The following is an 18,999-nucleotide window of genomic DNA, read 5'->3' as shown; positions in this document are numbered from 1 at the left end:
AAGCGAAATGTATTTACAACAAAGCCTCTGCTTGCAATAAGAACTAAGTTTTTCACATTGGTGAATTCCAGCACAATCCACTTGCCAAAACCCACCCAGAAAGGGTGGACCATGTGGGGTGTGTTCTTTTAAACTGCATTTCCGTGCTGAAGCATTTCAGTGGTGGAAGGTGGCTGCATTGAAACAAACATTCTCATGACAGGCACCTTCCTCTTTGTGAAAATGTGTGTGTATTTGTCTGGCCTGGTTGATCTGGTATCTCCTCTCTCTGCCTCTCTCTCTCTCTCTCTCTAGCCTGAGAATGTCCCCCTCTTGCTTAACATGAGAGTAGATATACTATTGAAGCCAATGGTGCTACTCTTATGTAAAATCCACCAGATTGTCCCTTGACCCTTTGTACCTTTTTCCCCCAGTCGAGAAAACCCTTCTTCTATTTGCTATATTCTTTTAATGCTTTCAGTTTAAAAATATCAGGGGCCAAATGATTGAGCAAATAAATTACCTTTTGTGCTTCAGAGTTGCTGTTTGAGAGCATACTGCATTTTACACAAGAGTAAATGAGGATACTTTCATGTGAAGAAGGCAGAGCAAACAAGGCTGCTGAAATTCTCAAAGACTTCAGTGCCTGTGCAAAAAAGCCCCCCCCCCAAGCCCTCAGAACAGAGGGAACTCATGAGGGGGAGTCTGAACTGATCGCACCACTAGTACAATAATCAGAACATCCACAAAACCACAAAAGAGCGCTGCAGTCTGAAAAACTCAACTGCCTACTGCACTGTTGGGTAGGATTAGCAGTCAGTTAAGAGACAAACATATTTACAACTAAGTCGATGCTAATGGAGTTAAAGGAGTAGTGTGGCCTATGGGTGTGAAGGGAGTGTTCCCTCCACAAATTTCTTTCAGCAAAGGGCCTTATTGTTTCTCTGTTATACACCTATATTGTGCACACAGAGAATTTCCTCCATGTTTCACAGCTTGGATGATGGACTTTAATACTGCTAAGAATTTCATAATTGTAAATGTTCCAAAGAAGGGTCCCAGCATTCAAACAAGAGGCCAGGAACAATCTCTGTGGAACTCTGGCTAATACCAAGTCCTTCCCTTCATACTCTAACAAAGAGACATTATTATTCCATCTCTTCTGTTTACAAAGCTAACAGCAGTCTTACATTTTCCATTTAATAGGTTGTTGCGTAGAATCTGATCCACCTTCATGGCAATGTCTGAGACATTCTGAGCAATGGCCTGGATCCTCTCCATCAAGCCAACTGCTGGGTGGAACCTGGAAAGTAAGTAAATAAGAGCAAAGCTTTGATTCATTTTTATGATGCATCCAGACTTGTCAGAAAGAGCAAAGGAGCCTCTCTACACTGAAACAACAGTCCTTTGAAATTGCAAAAACCATTGCTAAAGGGCACAGTAATGGCAACCAGAAGAACGCTGGGAGAGACAAACTGATGGATCAGAACTCCCACAGTGTTTCATCAAAATGACCCCTGGCTGCAACAACAGCCATAATTTGGAAGGGCAACAGACCCAGACAAACAGCAGTTTCCTAACAACACACAAATGCACACTGTCCATTCATTGTTCCAGTTTGATAAACGATTGATCTGCATTACTCTTCCAAACTCACCCACCTTAAAAGCAAATCCTATGTCTACCCACCTTGGAGCAAATGGCTATCCTTATAAGGGATGTTTCTCTTCTCAGCCTGTTTTTAAACTCTGCCCCCCAAAGAACAACGTTTTTATTGAATATAAAACAGGATACAAATTAGAACCTTAAATATAACATAAGCACAATAAAAGGGATAAAACCCTATAATACATCCATCAGAATTATCACTAAACTGGAAAAAACAAACAAACAAACAAACAAATAGTTTAATCAAAACATTAGGTAAGGAGCACAGTTCACTACTTATATAAAGTGAATAATCAGAAACACAGAGCAAAATTAATTAATAGTAGTAATCAGAAATATAACTTTTTAAAATAGATATGGTTATTTGGAATAACCTCATTTTCAGCAAGGCAATTAATAACTTTTAAACATTTAAACTTTTAAACATTTTATTGATATTATTAAGTACATAGCAGTCATTTAACATAAAACAACTTAAGCACATTTCAAACAGAGTTCAAACACAATTCAAATGTAACCGAGTAAGAAATAGCCATAATAGTATCAACTACATTGATGCCACAATAATGCATGTCACTTTCCAAATACATATTTAGCATGTAATACAGCTACATACTTGTTTCTAATAATGTTAGATATTTCAGTAGTAGTAAATAGACGCCCCACACATTATTAATGAAGGGGGCGTGGCCAGTGACATCACTTTTGGTGACATCACCGGAAACTGTGTCAACCCCATGCATAATTAATGAAGGGGCGTGGCTAGTGATGTCACATCTAGTGACGTCGCCGGAAACTGTGGCATCAGGGTCATGGCCCCAGTCACGTGACCAGAAACTGCGTCAGCTGGGGGACAGAAGTGACCTATTTTGGGGGCGCCACCATGATGTAGGTACCCCACATAATTAATTAAGTGCCTCCCACCAGGAGGTGGCCTGTCTAGTCCCACCCCGTGACATAGCCCCGCCAATCACCATCTATGCCCGCCATGACGTAGCTACCCCACATATTTAATTAATTAAGCATCTCCTCCAGGAAATGACCTTGCTAACTCACACCACGTGGAATAGCCAGGCCAATCAGCATCTACGTCCACCTCGCTGTGACGTAGTAACCCCGCATATTAATTGAGCAGGCTGGAAATCCCATGTAGCTCCCTCCCCTGCCCCCTTCTCCAGTGCCACCCATTGCAGCGTCATTGAACTTCCACCTGTGGCACCCCACCCCGGAAAATGGGGGCTGCCACTGAGAAGGCCTGAGTGGGCCCATGTGACCCCTCTAACAACACGCCCAGTCACCCCTGGCCTATAGCAAATGGGCCGAGGCCCCCACCAGGTTATTTTAGGAAAGAAGCCATTTGTGCTTGAACACACATGCGCAGGCTCTTGCTGAGAACATGGAAACTCCTGCCAAGTCCCAGGTATTCACCACACCTCCGCCATTGGGGAGGCCTAGCTTCAACAACATTGGCGCTCCTGCCAGGCAGCTGGAATTTGACATCCATTCTGCATCTACTATGTACTTTGGTGGAGTTGTCCCTATGCACTGTACTTACCTGGTCTCCAATGAAGCTGCAGAGATGCCCGAGCACCCCGCAACTCCAAAGGTAAATGGCAGAACAGAAAATACGATGATGCCTGCATGGGGAAGCCAGCATGATGTGTGGACGGTGCTTTCCTGCCACCCTGAAGATGAGATGGAGTTGGGAATGCCCAACCCGCTGTGGTGTATTTACCGGGACCCTACTGAGCAGTTTAAAGATGATGATGAAACTCCAGAGGGGAGTGAAAATGAAGAGGATTTAGACAAATCCATGGAACAGAAGAACATGGTGTCAAACTCACAGGTAATCAGGTAAAGCAGTGTTTGTGAATGGTGTATAATGAAGGCGGGTGATGGACTTTTTCACTGAGCTGTTCTTATTTTATTTTGACAGCTAGATGAGAATTCTATCCAGGCTTTCAGTAATCTTCACATTGGTAACCCTGTTGACATGAATCTATTGTGTGTGTCGTGTTTCTGCACCAAAGTTACCCAGTGCGACAAGAAAAAGAAGAATAAAATAAATAATAAGAGGAAGAGGTAGTTCTGTTACAATAAAGACATTTATTTTATAACCTTGTGTGATCATTTCTGAGTTAAGCGGGCGATGATGGGGGCAGTTGACGAAGAGGAGGTCTTAAGGCACATGTATTATACACCTGGAGAAGCAGGGAGCTTTGGCGGGGTGAGGCCTCTCTTCCAGGCAGACAAAAAGCAGTGTGAAGCTCTCACTCAAAATCATGTTACTAACTGGCTTTCAGAGCAAGATGCTTACACATTGCATAAGCAAGCCCACATCCGCTTTAAGAGAAACAAAACCATGGTTTCTGGTCTCGATGCCCAGTGGCAGGTGGATTTAGTTGATATGCAGAAATGTTCCAAAAATAATGATGGCTATGAGTACATTTTAGCAGTGGTTGACATATTGTTTAAATATGCCTGGGCTTTGGCCTTAAAAGATAAGACAGGGGGAAGGGTGTCAAAAGCCCTTAAGAAAATTTTCAAACAAGGTAGAATACCTGCCAAGCTTCGGACTGATGCAGGTAAAGAGTTTCCAAACCAGTCTGTAAGCAGCGTGTTAAAGCAACACGGAGTCCACCACTTTTACACCGATAATGAAGTCAAAGCAGCTATTGTGGAGCGCTTCAATCGAACATTAAAAACAAAAATGTGGAGGTATTTTACTGCCAACAACACCTTCAGATATATTGACGTGCTGCCGCTGCTTATTAAAAGTTACAACCTCAGCTTTCACAGGACAATCAGAGCTAAGAAACCTTAAAAGAGAGTCACTTCTTTTTTATCTAGATTTAAACTTTTTTGCATTCTTGAGGCACTTTTGAAGGACTCTTTGCCAAACCTTTCTCAGTTTCAAATGCTTGCATTTCCTTTGGTGTGTGTGACGAGGCCATCTGACCTGCCCCGCACCTATCTGCAGGGCTCCCTCATTTGGACATACAGTATAACTTTGTAAAATTCTTTCAGAGCCTTTCCAGAAACCAACAAGGCTGTCTTTTAAAGCATGATTTAAGGATTGCAAGAGCCATCTAGCCCCAAAGAATGAAAGCTTGTGGCTTGGCCGTTAAGTATTTGCACAGCAGCTGTTGTAATGCCAAGCAATTTCAACACACGCTCACATATCTCGCTAAAAGGGGCATCTGTATTGATATTAATGCGGGGCTGACAGCCTCTAACCTGGCTTACACCCCTTTCCCTGCTTTTACACACCGAATCAGTTTGTAAAATAATTTCAGAACCTTTCCAGAAACCCATAAGGCTGCCTTTAAAAGCAGCAATTAAGGGGTTGCAGGAGCTGTCTATACCCAATGATTGAAAACTGTTTGCATGGTCAGCAATTGTTTGCATTCCAGCTGTTGTAGCCACCAGCAATTTTAACATGTACTCACATGTGTCCCTAAAAGATGCATCCACATTAGCACTGTCAATTTTCTGTTTCTTAGAGGGTGGTTCAAAAGCACCCTTTTGTAGGTGTTTATAGTCTGTTTGGTTTGTGTGTTTTCCTTTCACTTTACCACATCCTTTTGATGGGGGCGGGGTGGATGATCCTTTCATGGAAGTCTGCAGCTTGGATTGCTGTGCTGATGTTTTGTGGCCGCGTCCAGATCTCAGTGGGGTGGAGATCACTGTGCTCTGAGAATATCTCTAGTTTGTGACATCTTTAGGAGAGAAGATTGAACGGAAATAAAATACCAGCATGGCCAAGCCTCAGCAAAAATATTATTAACACAGCAGGTCAAAACAGTCATGCAGTTATATATATATATATATATATATATAAAACACACACATACCTTTCAGGGTTCCTTTGTGTTTCATAGCACCCCCTAGCGTTTGCTGACCTGCTATATTTTGCTTAGAGCCCACATCTGCTTCATCAGATTTGAGCCTTTACTCATCTACATTGGAGAGTTATTACATAGGCACAGAGTTAAAAATCATTTCCCCACCATATAAAAATTAAACATTAAGCTTGTTTTTTAAAAATAAAAACCCAAAACAGTGAAGCAAAACTTAACATTTACCAGACAGTGGTTTCAGCTGTCTCTTGGTTTCCAACAGGGATAAGGGAGGAGGGAAATTTTCCTTAGAAGGCCCATCATCATCTTTGTCAGGGGCATGCTGGCCTAATGAAAAAAAAAATAGCTTTTTCAAACAGGTTTTGTAAAAAAGAAGAAGCCCTTAAATTCATTCATAAAAACAGTCTCCACCCTCACACACAAAGGCAAATCAAATATTTACCACATTGTATTTTTGAACGTATCATTTTCCACCATGCTTCACAGTCATGTGGCCTCTTCTGGCCTGCAAATTAAAATGCCAAAAATATTTATTTATTTATTTATTTATTTAAATTTCTATCCCGCCCTCTCCTCAAGTGGACTCAGGGTGGCTAACAACATACATTTTTACAATTTAACCAATAAAAACTACAATTTAAAATTATTTAAAACACTTAAATATTTAAAACATTCCATTGCATTTTTGGTGCTGTATCACTATAATATAATTTAACATAGATATAAATGTGAATGGTGATCATGGTACTCTGTAATAGTGTAAAGTGGCAGCTCTCTCCCAATAGGTTAGGTCTCAAAGGCCTGTCGAAACAGTTCGGTTTTACAGGCCCTGCGGAAAGTAGAAAGATCTCGCAGGGCCCTTATGGCCTCTGGGAGAGTATTCCACAATTCTGGAGCTGCCATCGAGAAGGCCCTAGCTCGCGTCTGCCACAACCTAGCCTCCCTTGGTCCAGGGACGGACAACAGATTTTTTGTCCCTGAACGCAGTGCTCTCCGGGCAACGTGTGGGGAAAGGCTCCCCCAGTGGGAGGACATTCGGCCAGTGCTGAGAGAGCTGCACTGGCTACCTATTGTGTTCTGAGTCCGTTTCAAGGTGTTGGTATTGACCTTTAAAGCCCTCTATGGTCAGGGGCCTTTCTATCTGTGGGAAAGATCCCTTCTACCAGGGATCTGTTGACAATACCCTGTAGTGGCTCACATAACAGCGCCTGGCTAGCTTTTATAAGCCAGGACGGGCACGGATCCAACCCACAGGTCGTAAAGCGCACAGCGAAAAGGATCCTATCGACTTCCTCCAGGCTGAGTGAATTGAAGGTGTCCAGAATTGGACCAGAAGACGCACTCGGTGCCTCAAGCTCTTTCACTGTTTCAATTATGATGGGGAGGTCGCATCGGAGCGACGAGATCTTATCTGCGAAAAAGCTCGCAAAAGCCTCGCAGCCAATTCCCAATTCTCTAACGTTTGGTTTACCTTGCGGTAAAACTGTTAATGATCGAATTATACTAGACAATTGTGCTGGGCGCGAGGTCGCAGACGCAATCCGGGACGCAAAGTAAGCCTTCTTTGTGGCCCGGACTGCCATCTCATAGGTCCGCATAAATGACCTATAAGATGTTCTCGAAGCTTCGTCGCGAGTACGTCGCCATTGTCTCTCTAGTTGTCTCAATCGCTGTTTCATTGATCGCAGCTCCGGGATATACCATGGAGTGGATCGTGAACGGGGATGGAGAGGACGTCGGGTAGCGATCTCGTCAATGCCTGTGGAAAGCTGGCTATTCCAGATCTCCACTAGTTCATCTAACGAGTCACTAGAGGGCCAGGGATCCCGCAAAGCCATTTGAAGCCGCAAGGGGTCCATCTGCCTTCGCGGGTGAGCTAAAACTTGCTCGGCACCTAAACGGGGTAAGGGTGGTGTATCCACATGGGCCCTCAGGATGAGCAATAACATATGGGTAGGTTCATCAGTATGAAGACAGTCTAAAACCACTGCGATGTATCACAGCTGATGATTCATTAACTGGAGGACAGATTTTAAAATGCTAGTGTTCTTAAAAAATGCTGGTAGGTCTTGGAGCGTCTTGCAGTGTCTTTAAGATCTTTAAAGTGCTGGTGCAAGGTGAAAAAAAGTGGCAGGGGAGCAAAAGTGGCAGAGTGCAAAGGTAACAGTCCTTTCAAAGTGCTGGTGTGCAGTGCAAAGTAGCAGTTCTCTTAAAGTACAGATATACAGTATAGCGATGGTAGGCTATTTAGTAAAGTGCTAATACAGGATACCAGAGTAGTAGTTCTCAAGGGCTAGTAGCTCTCTCAGGAGCCTACGGGTTTTCTCTCTATAATGCAGCCACCCCATTTTAAATTATCCACCACCACAAACCCTTCTTATAAAAACAACAGCAAACTGATTTTAAAACTGAGAGTGGAAAGCAAAATATACCTTTGTTTTTTGAAGACTTTTCTTCTGCCATATTTGTTCTTTTCATCCCCATGATTTACAAAAAATATTGAAAAGGACTGATCACAAATAAACCCTTTTACAGTATTAAATTATTATCTCCATTTATGAAGCTTAAAACAAACACCTCAGGGTAAAAAGGTTTCCCTTTAGTGCCCCTCTGTGAGCTGGAAAAGGATATGACTTGTTCCTTAATCTAATCAAGAAAAACTGAAACAGCCCATACTCCCCCCCCCCCCCCCGCCATTCATTTTCAGCCAAAGGAAAGAAATCTGCCTCTTTTTTAAAGGCATATTGTAAAATATATAAAACAAACCTTTGCCACTCAAAAGAGCCACCATAAAGGGTAGCTAAATATCCTTGCAGCTTGCAAACGTCTGTTAAATTAAAAAAACAGTAGTAGATCCCCTCTTCCATTGTAAATAGGGGGAGGGACGGTGGCTCAATGGTAGAGCATCTGCTTGGGAAGCAGAAGGTCCCAGGTTCAATCCCTGGCATCTCCAAAAAAGGGTCCAGGCAAATAGGTGTGGAAAACCTCAGCTTGAGACCCTGGAGAGCCGCTGCCAGTCTGAGAAGACAATACTGACTTTGATGGACCAAGGGTCTGATTCAGTATAAGGCAGCTTCATATGTTCATATGTTCCATCTCATTAAGCATGCTTGGGGCAAACAGGCCATAAACTAGCTGCTTTACAGGCTGTAAAAGGATTCAAACAGACAAAATTTACAGGCAGTATTAATTGCTTATCACTTAGAAAAAAGAGTAGCAGATGGCTTACCTGCAGCTTCAAGATAAAGATGTCTTCTGACCTTCTCCTCTGGCCAAAAAGGATGTGACTCATCCCCTAATCTAATTAAGACCAACTGACCACTATTGTGTGTGAAGGAGCGCTATGGTTGGTTCCCTCTGCCATGTGACTTGCTAATCCAATAGAAATTGTCCATGAATTGTAAAGGTAACCAGGTTCCATCCATGTGAAGGCAAAATCCCCCCCTTCCTTTCTCCTCCCACACAATCTCAGAGAAAAAGCAGCCATGGTTTCAGGAAACACATGGGAAAGAGGGTAAGTAGTTTTTCAGAATACACTGCAATATATATATATATATATTTCAGAATACACTTTATATATATATATATATATATATATATATATATATATATATATATATATATATATATATATATATATATATATATATATATATATATATATAGTGGCTCTCCCTTCCCAAACTTTTTTTTAAAACAGCAGCCAGTAAATATGGGGGCTAACCATTCTAGAAATTTTTAAATGCTGCCAGATTTAATCAGAGTGCAGCCCCCCGCCTCCCTCCCTTGCAACACCCCTTCCCAAACCTTTTTTTAAAACAGCAGCCAGTAAATATGGGGGCTAACCATTCTAGAAATTTTTAAATGCTGCCAGATTTAATCAGAGTGCAGCCCCCCGCCTCCCTCCCTTGCAACCACCAGCCCTTCATTTCATGGGGGCATGCCTGGGCATGTAATAACACTGATTTCTTTAAAATTGCTCCTTTTTATTTACAGGCTTTTCCCATTTACAGACAGTGAAAAAAAGGAGTTGCAGTCTATTTACAAGGTTTATTTCAAAAACAGACAGTAAAAAAACAGCTGCAATCTCTCTTTTATTCACATCACAGAAACGCCATTTTTTCTGGCGCAAAAAAATGAACTAAAATGCTAATCTTTGATATAGCCTTGAATATATTTAACCATTGCACTGTCAGAGTTTTTCAAAATTGTTTCAAGAGTTTTGCGTGAATTTGAGGCATCTCCAACTTTATTTAATAAATCAAATATTTGCTCCCTATTCTCTTGGGTGAAGAGCAGACATTTCAATGAATAGGCAAAAGAGGTCACAACTTGCATTATCAAATGTATTGACATTTCATTAATTACAAATTTCACCTTGTGGTCTATTTGTTCAGACCAAGAAACACATGCGTGAGATTTCTGTCCGCCGATTGAAGCTGGCATCCTTCACAAGAATCATATAAAAATTAATTGATACAATGCATTGTTATTGAATAGACCGCAGCACGAACTAATGCTGACATTGCTGATTTCCGTTTTTGGGGTGGTATACAGGCAGAATCTTCAAAAACTTCCATGTTTAAAAGCTTTCTCATAGCAATGACTCGTTTCCCAGGTGTCATGCCAAATGGAATTTTTTGTGTTCCTGTTAAAAAGACAGCATTTACTTTAGTTTTACAAGCCTTGACAAACCCCCACACCCACCACACAACACTCAACAACTGGGGTCCATACCTGCATGGAGATCTTCGCCTCTGAAGGAATATTCTCCTCTGTGGCTTCAGCCAATTTTAAATCTGGAATTTGTGGCTCAATGCAGGCAGAATACTAGAAAATTAAAAGCAGATTTTTTCAGTTAAAAGCACTATGCAAAGTCTGTTTCCAATAACCTTTTCTACTCCCCCCCACCCCCTTTCCCAAATTACCTGTGCCATAGAGTTCTCACTTGGAATCAGCTCTTGGGAATCAGGAATCTCTTGGAAAACCTGGGTGTTGTAGGGAATAAACTCCTGAGTGTCTGGGAAATCTTCCAGGAGCCCTTGCAAAATTTGAGAAACACCATTTTTAGCAAGCATGTCAGCTGTTGTCTCCTCACTGTCCATACTAACGCGTGTCTCTTCATGAAAACAGGCCCCAGGAAATGAAACTTTGTGGGAACAAATTCTTCACCCTCAAAACTGCTCACATATCTCCTTTTAAAATTTTGTCTCAGCAATGGTGGTGGACTGGAAAGTACCAAGGGTCTGGCAGGAGTTTCCATGTTCTCAGCAAGAGCCTGTGTACGTGTGTTCAAGCACAAATGGCTTCTTTCCTAAAATAACCTGGTGTGGGGGCCTGGTGGGGGTGGGCCCCAGGGCCTGGTAGGGGTGGGCCCCAGCCCATTTGCTATTGGCTAGGGGTGACTGGGTGTGTTGTTAGAGGGGTCACATGGGCCTATTCAGGCCTTCTCAGTGGTGGCCCCCATTTTCCGGGGTGGGGTACCACAGGCGGAAGTTTAATGATGCTGCAGTGGGTGGCCCTGTCTACTACTCTCTCTAGTATACTGGGAGTAGCTTCAGGCCCATGAATTAATTCGGCATTAAGATGCCACAGGCTGAGTCCAGTTATGCAGAAGATGGTGAAAAAGCTCTGAAGATATACTTGAAATTGTGAGTGTAGGGAGTCAGTGTGGTCTCTGAGCAAGCCTTTCTGGGCCTCACTTTGAGCATCAATTATGAAGGGGTTCCATGACGGTTGCCAACTCTGGATTGGAGATTTTAGATATGAATCCTGAAGAGTGCAAGGCCTGGGGAGGAACCTCAGCATGGTACAAAGCCATAGCATCTACCTTCCAAAAGAGCCTTTTTCTCCAGGGGATCTGGTCTCTTTCATCTGATCAGTTGTAAAAGCAGGACATCTCCAGGCCCCAAGTGGGGGTTAGCAACCCTAGGTTCCATCCAGCTTTTTCACTCCTGCCCTTTGCCTGGCCAGTCCCTCTGAGGCATTAGGGGTCTGGCCTGGAAGGCACCCCTGACCCATGTGGGTGGCAAGCCCATTCCCTCCTTCCTTCCCTCCATTGACAAGTCAAAATGCAGTGAGCCCAGTCCTCTTCCTGTTTACATGAATGGTGCCTTGCCATAGCTGTGGAGGGCAAGGATGCAGGCAGCTCCTCACCATGGTGTGAGGAAGTAAGGATGGTGGGTACCCTGTTTCCATTTCCCAGAAGCAAAGGAGGGTAGGCACCATTTTCCTGCCTCTTCCTGTCTGCCTGCAGCATGGGGTTGTGAAGTGGACAGGCACATTTTCTAGCATCCCCCAATGTAGGTGGGAAGGGGACTGAATGCCATCTTCCCACATTCCCCTGCCTTCCCACTATGTGAGGAGGGGTGAGAAAGGCAGGCACAATTTCCCTGGGACTGAGACAGACAGGAGCTTGGTAAGCAGAAGGTCCCAGGTTCAATCCCCGGCATCTCCAACTAAAAAGGGTCCAGGCAAATAGGCATGAAAAACCTCAGCTTGAGACCCTGGAGAGCCACTGCCAGTCAGAGAAGACAATACTGACTTTGATGGACCGAGGGTCTGATTCAGTAGAAGGCAGCTTCATAACTCATTTCCAAAATGAGTTAAAATCATAGTTCAACTGTAATTTTCCTGGGTAAATCACGACTTGTTACTTTCATATTCTTCTCTAACTTCCCTATCTGTAAAACCAGAAACAATAATTGGCTCACTCACCAAGTGGCTTTGAGGCTGAAAGACCTGAGCAATCACAAAAGCACTTTGAGGATTGTATGTTCTGTAAATTATTAGTAATAACAGAGTCCTCCTTGTTCCAGGGAGCAGAAGCTGTAGGTTCTGCCCCTCCTCCTCTCAGCCCTATGTTGGGGCCCGCTTTGTTCTCAGGCACAAAGGAAGCAAAAAAGACAGCAGAGCAGGTTGTGCTTCTATAATTGCACTAATGGGGATAATGCCAGTCAAGATAATCCATTCAGAAACCCTTTCCCTTTACTTAAATGTGTTTAACCATCCTGAGTGCAGAAGGAGCTGACTTTTATTCAGACGTCTTTCAAGTGGCCTCCCATTGCTCTGCACTGGCTGCCTATAGAGTACCGGATCCGTTTCAAGGTGTTAGTTCTGACTTTCAAAGCCTTACGCGACCTGGGACCAACATACCGTCTCTTCCCATATACGCCCCGGAGGTTGCTTCGCTCGGCCTCCCAAGATCTTCTGACCATCCTCGGCCCAAGTGATGCCTGTCTTGCCTCTACCAGGGTCAGGTCTTTCTCGGTCCTGGCCCCAACCTGGTGGAATCAGCTCCCTATGGAGATCCGGGCCCTACCTGGCTTGTTAGCCTTTCGTAGGGCCTGTAAAATGGAGCTGTCCACTAGGTTTTTGGGTGAGGCGGCGGGCATCTATTCACTAGATCGGTTGGCCTCCCCTACTGTACCATCCTACTGCACTGTTTGGCTGCATCGTATTGTTATACCATTTTGGTCCTGCTGAAGTATTCTGTTGGACTGAACATTGTAATAGGTTTTTACTGTTTTGCTGTTTTATTGTTATGTTTTATTGTGATTTTATTATTCATGTTGTGCTCCGCTCTGAGCCCCTATGGGGAATGGGTGGAATATAAATAAATAGAATCATCATCATCATCATCATCATCATCATCATCATCATCATCATCATCCCATTAGGTTAGAGCCAAGGCAGAACCATAGCTGTCCTAAACCAGATGCCTGGAAGAACATCTCTGTCTTGCACACCTTGAGGAACTGTAAAATCTCCTACAGAGCATGAGTGTTATTCAATAGAAAGTTCCACCAGGTTGGAGCCAGGGCAGAGAACTTCCAACCCAGTCTCTCTACCCCAGCCACAGAACCTCCATCTTAGAAGGATTCAGTCTTAGCTGACTCTGTTTTAACCATCCCACCACAGCCTCCAACCCCTCAGCCCAATTTTCTGGGGCAGTATCTGACTGGTCGCCCATCAATAGATAACACTGCGTATCATCAGCATAGTGATGACACCCTAGCCCAAACCTCCACACCAGTTGGACAAGGGGGCGCATGTAGATGTGAAATAAATTTGGGAAGAGGATTGCCCCTTGAGGGACCCCACATATTAAGAGGCATCTGGGCAATACCCTCAGGGAAGTTTTCCTGAAAGTAACAATACACACATCAAAGGGATAGCATCACAGGAGAGAAAGGATGTTCAGTGTCCTAGCCTATTGATCTCTCTGACTCTCTTGTAGTCTCTCTGAAGTCTAAGGCTAAGAGACAGCATAAAGTCCTTCACTTCCAACACCAGTTAGGCTCGATGGAGCCCAGGATGCCTATTTCAGGCTGAGTCAATCACTTCTCTCCCCAGAGCAGTCAAGCCCCCTCTCTAGCACTCAATCATGCCCCTCCACCCTTCAAAAGCTTTAGCCAGAACATCTTATAACTCAGTAAATAAGTTACTTCGCAGTGGAGGACGGTAAGCAGTGGGGTGCTGCAGGGCTCGGTACTGGGTCCCATGCTCTTTAACTTGTTCATAAATGATTTGGAATTGGGAGTGAGCAGTGAAGTGGCCAAGTTTGCGGATGACACTAAATTGTTCAGGGTGGTGAGAACCAGAGAGGATTGTGAGGAACTCCAAAGGGATCTGTTGAGGCTGGGTGAGTGGGCGTCAACGTGGCAGATGCGGTTCAATGTGGCCAAGTGCAAAGTAATGCACATTAGGGCCAAGAATCCCAGCTACAAATACAAGTTGATGGGGTGTGAACTGGCAGAGACTGACCAAGAGAGAGATCTTGGGGTCATGGTAGATAACTCACTGAAAATGTCAAGACAGTGTGCGTTTGCAATAAAAAAGGCCAACGCCATGCTGGGAATTATTAGGAAGGGAATTGAAAACAAATCAGCCAGTATCATAATGCCCCTGTATAAATCGATGGTGCGGTCTCATTTGGAGTACTGTGTGCAGTTCTGGTCGCCGCACCTCAAAAAGGATATTATAGCATTGGAGAAAGTCCAGAGAAGGGCAACTAGAATGATTAAAGGGCTGGAGCACTTTCCCTATGAAGAAAGGTTGAAACGCTTGGGACTCTTTAGCTTGGAGAAACGTCGACTGCGGGGTGACATGATAGAGGTTTACAAGATAATGCATGGGATGGAGAAAGTAGAGAAAGAAGTACTTTTCTCCCTTTCTCACAATACAAGAACTCGTGGGCATTCGATGAAATTGCTGAGCAGACAGGTTAAAACGGATAAAAGGAAGTACTTCTTCACCCTAAGGGTGATTAACATGTGGAATTCACTGCCACAGGAGGTGGTGGCGGCCACAAGTATAGCCACCTTCAAGAAGGGTTTAGATAAAAATATGGAGCACAGTTCCATCAGTGGCTATTAGCCACAGTGTATGTGTGTATATAAAAAATTTTGCCACTGCGTGACACAAAGTGTTGGACTGGATGGGCCGTTGGCCTGATCCAACATGGCTTCTCTTATGTTCTTACACAGCAAATTAACACTGATTGTTGCTGAGCTGCCTGGTGGGCCCTTCGCCATCTCTTCTGAGCCGTCAAGCACTCTCTCCTCCTTCTACACTCTGCTGGCTCAGGGAGGATGGTACAGATGCTGACCTCAGTAGCCTCTTTTCTCCTGGATGAAAAAGCAGCCCGGCTGAGACTGGAAAGCGTTCTCACTTCCTAATGTTTCCCCTGTTGGGTCTGCTGCTGGATCTAGATGTTCAGGTGGGGATTCCACCAGTGTGGGGCCTGGTTCTTCCGATTCCTCCCAAAAGGAAGAGATGACATCTGGCTGGCCCATGACATTTAATCTACTTTGGAACACAATCTACTTTGGAACATAATCAATAACACTAGTGTAGAGCTAAGGAAGTAGAAAATCTCTATTATGTGCCCACAATCCACAAATCAATTCAGTCACAGTACTTGAGTTGAAGTGTAGTGAACTGGATGAAGAGTACTAAGGGGTGTACTTAAAATCATTTCTTCCATGCTGCATATATGGGCTACTGAGATGCACTTTAGATAGTACAATGATGGTATAACACACTTTCTTATATGGATATCGTATCAGTCTCTTTGTAGGCAATGGCAGTTTATGAAGCAGTTCCATTCCTAAGTAATCTGTTTACATGATGAACCTTTAAAAAAAACCATGAAAAACAGACTACACTTTATTCTATTAATTCTGGAAACTGGGTGCCCTAGCTGGGATTTCAGATGCTGCTTACAAGAGAAGGGGAATCATTCACTCCACACACACGCATATACATAGCATGCTCCTTATTTTTCTCTCTCGGCTTTTATTTCTGTAATCAGAATTCTGGAAAGCATTTGCTATCATTCAAATAATAAGGCCCAGAAGCGACAGCAGGAGCCAACTAACTCACATCCAAAGCCTTCCCTCCACCTTCTTTTAGAGAGAGAATGATTTTATAGGTCCTGTGGGATCTAGTTAGGAAACCCGCTGGCTTTGGTAAGCCTTCATCCTCCCTGCTGTGGTTCTCATTGTCATCACATACTTTGTAAGATAAAATATTTAATGCTAAAGCGTGCTTCATGCTGGGTACATACAGAACAAGAGGACCAAATCATAACACATTGGTGTAGATGATGATAAGCTCATGGTTTCCAAAAGTGTCTACAAGGCCCCCTGATCTTGCTGGGCAACTTGATCCTTTTAATGAAAGGTCCTCCATGTGGACCAGCCATCAGGATAAGAAGGCAAGGGGTTTTATCAGGTGAAAACTCTGCAGGTCAGTCTCACACAGCGGTCAAGGCTAGTAGAGGAAGGAGAGCTACATCTTTCTCCCAGCAGCCAGCCAGCCTCTGAAGAAATAATTCTGCTTTTCTAATCATTGGCACAGTTGCCACATGTGGGAATGACTACTAGTAATGCTCCTCTGAATGCAGTTGCTGGAGAGCAAACAGGGGAGGCCTGATACTATCATGCCATGTTTGTGGGCTGCCTAGGGGTCAGCTGGAGACCAGATGTTGGAGGGGAAGGACCTGCAAATTTTGTCACACTAGTGAAACTATTGTTAAGTTATTATCTCCCATCTTGTCTGACCTGTCCAGAGATTGAATTGTGATAACTGAGCCACTGATGACAGTTAATTTCACACAGATGCTTATCAAGTGATAACACTTATCAAATAATGGTTGTGAGCTCACACCACTTGAGTGCCACATTTTCTCTAGTCTAATTTTGCTATAACAGGCTGTACATGCCTACTCTGGCCTGCCCTCCTAGGTTTTTCTTACACTTGGAAAGGCTTTTCTTTCTCTCTCAGGTAGCTCACTACCACCATCTGACTTTTGTAAAGAATTGCCCACTGGGAGGGTCAGGATTCTCAGCTTCCCTTTCATGTTCTGAGGCCTTGCCTCTGTGTCTCTCCCTGCCCAGTGCCTGGTCACTATGGGGACAGTTTACTGCCTTATGCACCCCTGGAGAATTGCCACTTGCCAAATGCCTGCCTTCCCCATGGCCAGAGCTGGCTCGCCCACTAGGCAAACTAGGTGGTTGCCTAGGGTGCTGGCAGGGTGGGGGCACCAAATTCAGTCTTCCCCCCTGGGCGAATGCCTAGTTTGTCCCCCCACACACCTACTCCTCCCTCCCTTCCCCACCCCATGTCTATTTCAATGCAAGAATGGGGTTCTACTGCCATGTTCCCAGCTATCTAAACAGCCGATCAGCTGATTGGTGGGTAAAATCATGCCATGCAGCCACGTTCACTGTCTGTCAGGGTCAGCATCCTGAAAGGGTGGCCCTGCTGCTGCTAACTCCACTCTACTTCCTTCACATCCAGGAAGTTGAGCGGAGTCAAGGACAGCAGGGCTGCCCTTTCAGAATGCTGGCCCTGACAGAAAGTGAGTGTGGCTGCATGATGTGATTTTACCCACTGATCAGCTGATCAGTGCATTTAGATAGCCGGGGGGAGGGTGCATTTAGATAGCCAGGAACGTGGCACTAGAGCCCCATTCAGGCATTGAAATGCACAAGGGTGAGGAAGGGAGGGGGGAGGAGGAGGTGCAGTGGGTAGGGGGGAGTTGGGGGCGCGGAGCCACGGGAGGAGGCACAGGGGACACTGTGGAGGGGGGCGGCAGGCAGCAAGTCTGCCTAGGGCACTATGCGGCATTGGGCCAGTACTGCCCCAGCACTCCTTTTAGAATAGTGTGTCCAAGACAGTGGAGATTTATGTGGTTCTGGTTTAGTCTTGTCCCTGAACTGACATTCACCCGTTTTTATCTCAGGGTTTTGTTTTGTTTTTCATTTCCATATTTAATTGAGGTCACCCCGGTTTCACCCCACAGTTGTTCCGGAGTATATGAATGGGTAACCGGGAAAAAGCGCAAAGGAAAAAATCCGAAAGAAAAAAATCCAAAGAAAAAACCCCATGGACATAAATGCTCACAGGAAAAAAGCCCATGCTGAAAGAAGCCCACATGGAAAAAAAAACCCATAGAAAAATATGTAAAGCACCATAGATGTTTATAATTGTGGATAATAATTAATAATATTTTGTTGTTATTTTAGGATTAAAATAAATCATATTCACATGCAACAAAAAGTGACTATTTTGTTATTTTTATATTGTTATTTTAGGATTAAAATATGTCATATTCACATGCAACAAGAAGTGACCATTTTGTTGTCAATGAATGTCCCACCCAGCCCGGGCAGGGACTGCGCGGAGGAGACTCCCCGGCGCCTGCCAGCCGTTCCAAGCCCTCATCGTCGCCCCAAGAGCCTTCCCCACCTCTCCAAGCCCCCGTGGTGGCCCTCACCTCGACTGACGGGGCGCCAGCAGCCACCCGAGCGGTGCCTCCCAGACGACGAGCCCGACTCCAAGTCCGCGAAGTCTGGCCAGGGCAAGACGCCGGGGAGCAAGAGGGAGAAGCTGAGCCCAGCACCGGGCCAGGAGGAGGAGAGCCGTTCGTCTCGTCGGAGCGCGAGACGCCCCATCGCAGCATGCAGCCGAGGGCTAGGACGCCCGAGGCACGCCCAGTCAGCCCAGCCCTGGCTCGCCTCTCCCGGGCGTCTGGGGCTTTGAAGGGGGGAGGAGCCAGAGAGGGGCAGGACCCGGGAAGGTTGGGTCGGGAAGCATAAAAGGAGGGAGGGAGGAGGTCGCTGAGGAAGCTGGCTGATGCTCAAAGAGGCTGCCTCGCGAGAGAGAGGGACAGGAGCCGCAGCACAGCCAGGAGGGGAACGGGGGCCTGTGGTGAAGTAACCCAGCGCCCACCCCCCTGTTTCTGAGACCTCCGGGGAACGCCCCAGAGTGCCCGGGAGGGGCAACGGCGACGCCGGGAGACCGGGAGGGGTACCGAAGACCCGACAACGAACTTTATTAAGAAGGAAAAACAATAATAACAGAAATTAAACTCTACATTGAAATATATTTAAATAAAATTAAATATTTTAACGTTATTAATTTACATTTTGTCAAACTTTTTAATGTTAATACATTGTGGTACACCCAGTGACCACGACAAAAG

General features: G+C 44.8%; 1 protein-coding gene across 1 annotated transcript in view; it reads right to left on the bottom strand.

The window, feature by feature from the left end:
- The window catches only part of MGAT5B (alpha-1,6-mannosylglycoprotein 6-beta-N-acetylglucosaminyltransferase B), a 351,897-nt gene that overhangs the window by 165,741 nt on the left and 167,157 nt on the right, over positions 1-18,999 (bottom strand). Inside the window, exon 4 of the mRNA XM_060252886.1 lies at positions 1,170-1,282. Within this exon, the coding sequence (XP_060108869.1) occupies positions 1,170-1,282 (113 nt within the window). The remainder of the gene's footprint in view (positions 1-1,169; positions 1,283-18,999) is intronic.

This window comes from Heteronotia binoei, chromosome 13, assembly GCF_032191835.1.
Source record: "Heteronotia binoei isolate CCM8104 ecotype False Entrance Well chromosome 13, APGP_CSIRO_Hbin_v1, whole genome shotgun sequence".
Taxonomy (NCBI): Eukaryota; Metazoa; Chordata; class Lepidosauria; order Squamata; family Gekkonidae; genus Heteronotia; species Heteronotia binoei.
The sequence above is the reverse complement of the archived record's forward strand: the minus strand, read 5'-3'. Positions and strand labels throughout refer to the sequence as shown.